The 5,901-nt window shown below is 48.6% G+C and overlaps 2 protein-coding genes across 2 annotated transcripts; one reads left to right on the top strand and one right to left on the bottom strand.

The window, feature by feature from the left end:
• Nucleotides 1-8: 8 nt before the first annotated feature.
• Nucleotides 9-1,833, bottom strand: DACRYDRAFT_106580 (uncharacterized protein; the record flags this gene model as incomplete). Its single annotated transcript, XM_040768298.1, has 4 exons — nucleotides 9-177; nucleotides 225-612; nucleotides 1,310-1,767; nucleotides 1,817-1,833. Coding segments are annotated over 4 exons (1,032 nt in total), but the record flags the coding sequence as incomplete, so codon positions are not given.
• Nucleotides 1,834-2,211: 378 nt separating this feature from the next.
• Nucleotides 2,212-2,624, top strand: DACRYDRAFT_15214 (uncharacterized protein; the record flags this gene model as incomplete). The annotated part of the gene is made up of 2 exons (XM_040771083.1): nucleotides 2,212-2,463; nucleotides 2,565-2,624. The coding sequence occupies 2 exons, from the start codon at nucleotides 2,212-2,214 to the stop codon at nucleotides 2,622-2,624; spliced, it is 312 nt and encodes a 103-aa protein (XP_040630315.1).
• Nucleotides 2,625-5,901: the final 3,277 nt, after the last annotated feature.

The raw sequence follows: 5,901 nt of genomic DNA on the forward strand, positions 1-5,901 counted from the left end.
TTCTCGACCATATTGAAGTAGTCGATGCAGTCTCCATGACCGAGCCTCGACGCGCGGACTTGAGCTTTCGTCAAGACTTTCGGGAGCTCCTCCAGCGTGGTCGAAGTCAGACCGCCTTCCTTGGAATAACCACAAGAGATATGCTTAAGCGCAGCCTCATCGAAACCATCGGTAAACCTGTGCATAAGTCAGGTGGTGTCAAAAGAGGGAGGGACTGGAAATACCACTGTTTCAGTTCATCCGCCTCTTCAATCTTTGGGTTCAGAGGGAATTCGGTCTTCTCGCTTGAATTCAAGGTCACCCCTCCACGGTGCTCAACCACGGAGTTCATGACGTGCAAGACCTGACCGTGCTTTCCACTGAAGATCTTCGCTCGAGAATTCCACATCGTGACACGTACAACATGGCCTTCTTTGTCCACCACTTGGACTTCACACAGCATACGGGACTTTTGCTTGGTCGAGGCTTGTTGGGTCGAGCCATCAAGGGCAACAGACGCAGATCTCATCGCAATTGGCTTGGTGACGAGCTTGCCGACTTGAAGAATGACGCCCAAAATGTTCACTTTCGATTTATCTTCAAGAGCAGCAAGGAACGAAAGAGAAGGATGATCTGGGAAATATAGATGTTCTTAGTCTCGGTTAGCTCCCGCTCAGTCCAACTTGCAGAACTGTAAGACATACATGCAGGCGGAACAACACCATCATGTCATCGGCAATGGTCAACTACCAGCTGTGCATATTCCCCGGCATGAAATGGGGATTCACTTTATTGGGACTGATGCAAGCATTCGAGATCGCAACCATCTGTCCCATTGTCAGCCAATCGTTACCAGGAAGGCAACACACTGCACGACTTACTTTGCCGATCCCTGCCGATTGGAAACAGGCAGAGGCTTTTTCGTCAAAGATGCTGACACAAAGAAGGGTCTACATATGCGCATATATTCAGGTCATATCTGATGACTGACATGAGCAACTCACCCCGAAGGTATCGATCAACAGAGCAGTGAATAGCTTCGCCTCACCAGCGGGGTTTTTGGCCGGTATGATCTGAGGCCCGAACACATCCATGATCGATCCATAGACAGTCCATCGAGCCGTCATGTTAGTGTTCAGCACAGAGAAGGGGATGACCGGATCCATGCGAAGAGCTCGATATTTCACTCCGATTAGCCCTCGCTGGCTCGTAGATCTGTCGTTCACCACTTTCTTGCTCGATGATCAACCTTGCATCAAGGCAGAGGATCCTCTGGAGGCAGCCAGCTTGCTTGAAACACCTCTGCTTGTGGACGAGGGCGATGTCCTACCGGTCAAGAATTGGTTGACTGAACTGCCGATCGAAGATAGAAGGGGAGTCTTCGCCGGTCCAATGCCGGACCAGCCCAGGTGACGAGGGCCCGTCTCAGGCTTTTCTTTGCCCTTGCCTTCACGGCCAAGGGTCTCTTCATTCGTTGGTCCTGCTTGAGTGGTGGCAGGTTTGAGAGGTGCATCAACATCATTAGGGCAATCAGTCGAAGCATTCTCGTCGTGAAGATTTTGACAGGCAGATTCGGATGGGTCATGTGTGAAAGTACGGTAGAGGAGTGAGTTGGATACACTACGCCTTGAGACACTCGAGGCAGAGGGGTGGGCGGTCACTCCCTCGCGTTCTTCAATCGACAGAGGGGCAGACACGACTGCGTCGAGCTGTAGACTTATCTCTTTTGGGTCACCGATGATCTCCGTCGGCTCGAAGTATGGTACAGCAGCAGTCACAGTGATAACACTGAGCAAGCATGAGGAACGTTCATCACCAAAGCTGACTATATGCATACCGATAACCCCATGACATTCCTCGACACGCAATCGATCTTCAAACATGAGCCCCTCTTGACAACTTCATGGGTAAAGTACGTATTCATGTTGGGCAACAGCATGATGAGTACTTGATGACAACCATCGGATAGCACTGCCCTGTGGAAGAGCAAGTCAGCTCACTTCTTGCACGGGTTGACAAGGATGCCATACCCAAATTTGGGACGGCTGCCGATTTGATGGCCGTTGAGCAAAGCGGGATATACGTCGATCACCTGAAGAACCATATCTTCGAAGGTGCTGGTAGTGCTGAATCCAGCATCAGGCGGTCATCTATCCCAATCTTTGGCGTCCTGCCAAGAAGACAAAAACAGACCCAATCGATCTGACTGTCAACGATGACATGGTGCACAGCATGAGCTCATCACGATCTCTCATTGCTGACATCATTATCCAGGTCACTGTAAAAGCCGAGCCAGTCAAGTTCAAGAACCCCTTCATCCAATCGCAGATGTCATACAAAGACCTGAAAGCTCGTTTGACTTGCACCAAGGACAACTCTATCACCAAGACCGGCCTGATTCTCATTCTTGATCATGAACTCAAGGCTCTAAAAAAGGAGAATTTCAAGCTGAAAGACGCTCTGAAGGCAGAGAAGGGTGGAGAGGTGAGCAGGTAGATGGGTGGTTCGAGTAAGACCGACCTGATTCTTATTCTCCGTCATGAGCTCAAGGCTCAGAAGAACTAGACTACAAAGTTGAAAGACAGACTTGGGGCGGTGGAGGGAGCAGAGGCAAGTGGGTAGATGGATCGATGGAGTTGTTGTAGAAGTTGCATGCTGGCTTCATTTATCCACTCTCTCATTTGTCTGTATCATGATCTGCTGTACCACTACATTGCAAGGACTCGTAACACAAGACATACCTAACAACCATCTGTATCTCCCATACTGTCAATACTTTTTAGGGGTAATGGGCGATGATTTTTCTGACCAATCAAATGAGCAATTAAGATTGTGAAACTGGATGCATTCGGTGCAATCAAGTTATTAAAGAATGCTAGAAGCTGCTTTTGCCTTTAAATGGACTGACAATTGACGACAACTTGAAAGACCCTAGACAGAAGCATAAGACAACCAACTTGCGCTTGATCTCAGACCATACACTCGTACAGGAGTCCTTTGCAGACAGCTACCTTGGTCACCTGATAAGGGGTCCCAGCATTCCGCAAAAGACCTCTGCTGGTCCCACATGGCCAGTTTGGCCATGATTTTGGCTTTTGATGGCCCTGTAGGGACCCCAGTCATCGGCACATGAAGTTCTTGGGAGGGCATGAAAAGGCAGGAAAATGGAAACAAATGGCTTACATAAGCAGTCACGTGACTATCACGTGGCTTTGGCTATGGACTTATGTTGGAGTCACCAGCATTGCCCGGAGTGCTGGTAAGAATTCCGGAAAGATCAAGAAGAAAAGAAGCAGAGAAGCGTGGGGAAGAACAGAAGCGGAGACCAGCTCCATCCGGTCTGCATCACTGGACCTTTCCAGCGGTTCTGCAGGCAAGCCACATGGCACAGCTATGCCGGAGTCCAGGATCTTCCAGGATTCTCCTAAAGACCCTGCCTTCTTTTCTTCTCATTTCTTCTTCCCTTATTACCAGCACTCCGGGCCACATGCAACTCAAACACACAAACCAGTAGCCAAAATCACGTGATAGTCACGTGATTGGTTATGTAAGCCATTTGCTTCCGTTTTCCCGCCTTTTTGCGCCCTCCCAGCACCTGAGTGAATGGGGTCCTCTTCTGCCTGGAGTCAAGAGGGGGGGCAAATTGCACAGCCACTAACTGAAGCTGAAGCACGTGGACCCCTAAAAAGCTGTCTGCAAAGGACTGCCATATGCTTGCATTGCCAGCAGGCTGAGTTTTTGGTGTAATGCTCCCCCAACAATTTGACCTGCTGCAGAAAACCCACAACAGTGTAAGAATTTCCCTCCATGCAGAAGCATGAAGGTGCCAAAATGCAAAGTCAACTGGGAAGGCTATCACTCACCTCCACTCTTCTTGCACATATTTGGCTGCCAATACCATCTGTCAACAGCTTCGCAATAACAGCCAGATAGGCTATCTACCACATTGTTGACATGAGGCATCTGATCAGGGAACAGCATAAAGGGGTCAATGATTCCAGCATAACTGAGCTCTCATTGTACAACAATGGATGCTCACTCTGTCACAGATGGGCAGCCCGAAGTCAGTGTAGTGCAGCAAGAGTGTGTCTTGGCTGTTGTCAGAGATGCACCTATCAGTATACAAGCACAACTCTGGGGCTGATGGTTCTATCATAACTGGACATGGATGTGCTACATTGGAATCAGGGCAGCATTGTGTAAGCATGATCAACTGAACAATTGGATTATCTGAGGGGAACTGATATAGCTTGTCTCTGTTCATTCTCCTCCACAGATGCTCACATAAGCAAACAGTTTGAGGGGGTGGAGCCGGAGAATATTCAATACATCCTCTTTGTCATGGTTGTGACTGAGCTGAATTGTCAGCAATGTGCTCAACACCCTATCAATGCAGCATCTGTGGGACACAATCTTGTGTATCACTTTCTCAATGCCTACATGAGGAGAAGTCATTTGAACCTGAGATCTGTCATGCTGAGTATACTTGTGGCAGCATACATATATTGCAGACTGTCGACTGCCCCACTTGGAGCCCAACTTCATGGTACCATCCAGCCAGACTGTCCTCATGTACATGATGTCCTTGAGAGATGGACTGGCTGAGATCAACACAAGGTCATCCTCTTCGTCCTTGTTTGGTCCTGGCCCTGAGCCTGTGACATTGATTACTCGACAACTGCAGTTGTTCAATCTGCCTATTCTTCACCAGTCTCTACACCAAAGCCAGGCAGAGCAGCTGGAGGTAGATGTTGTGATACCATTGCCCAATGTCATGGACCAGGTCGTGGCTTCTCTCCTTGGCTCTTCTATCCCAAGTCCACTTGGATATGACCTGGCAGCTGGAATGACACCCATGGTCCCTCTCATGGGCATACTCAATCCTTCCAGCAATGCAAATTGCTAATGGTTCATTTGTATCAAGGAAGCTCATCCATCAAGGATAGACAGTTTGAAATATTGCACCAACCGCTTGATGGACTTTTCAACAACCCCCTCTACATCCACCTGGCATCCCAGTCAGATGACTGAACAAGATTTCCTCACCAGTTATCTTGATCATTATGCTGGGCAGCAAATTCCTGTTGCCCTTCCTTTGCCTCTGGTATCGGACAAACTTCCTTTAGCCTTTGGGATATATTTCTTTCAAGAAGGTAGCCAGCTTGCAGTCTGGTCTACCCTCAATCTGATACTGGTTGCTCAGCCTAGCTCCATCAGCAGGACATTGCAATATGTCATCATGGATGCCAGCCAGTCAATGTAGAAGACATTGTGGACACAATAGATCCATGCATCACAATAGTGTCCTTTGTGTAGTGTTATCAAATTCATCCATATATGTCAATAAGACCGACTACATGCTCCCAGGCTGCATTAGACAACTTTATGGAGGTAACCAACAGTGTGGCTGGTTTTGGTTCCACCAGTTGCCCAGCCTTATCAGTCGCCAATTGCCAGTGCCATTCCTTCTATTGTTCCTCCTCATCCCCAAGATCCTGTCAACTGGTCGATTGTTAACTCTCTCTCAACCCTTTGGCACACAAGCAAAAACCATGAGTATGTTGGTAGCAGCTCCCCCTCATGAGCTCACTGCCGCCATCCTTGATGCTCAAACTGCTCTCGCAACAGCCACAAGCCATTCTCCTGCCCCATCTGTTACTGTTTTGTTGTTTGGATCTGCGTATACTGCTCTCCAAGCCCAGATGCAGGAAGGTTAGAGGGACTGGTGTGTCTCCATATAACAGGCTGACTGTGCATATATGTAGCTCCAGATGACTGCAGTGCACACTGGACAGTGGTTCTGAAAGTCATTCAAATGCCGTTCTTCCTTCAAATGATAGCTGAAGTCCAAGAGGAGCTGTGTTAGGGCAACACAGGCTGACTAAGTCTGCTCACCTAAGAGTGCCAAGAGTCTAAGCAGGC

Source organism: Dacryopinax primogenitus, assembly GCF_000292625.1.
Source record: "Dacryopinax primogenitus strain DJM-731 SS1 chromosome Unknown DACRYscaffold_6, whole genome shotgun sequence".
Taxonomy (NCBI): Eukaryota; Fungi; Basidiomycota; class Dacrymycetes; order Dacrymycetales; family Dacrymycetaceae; genus Dacryopinax; species Dacryopinax primogenitus.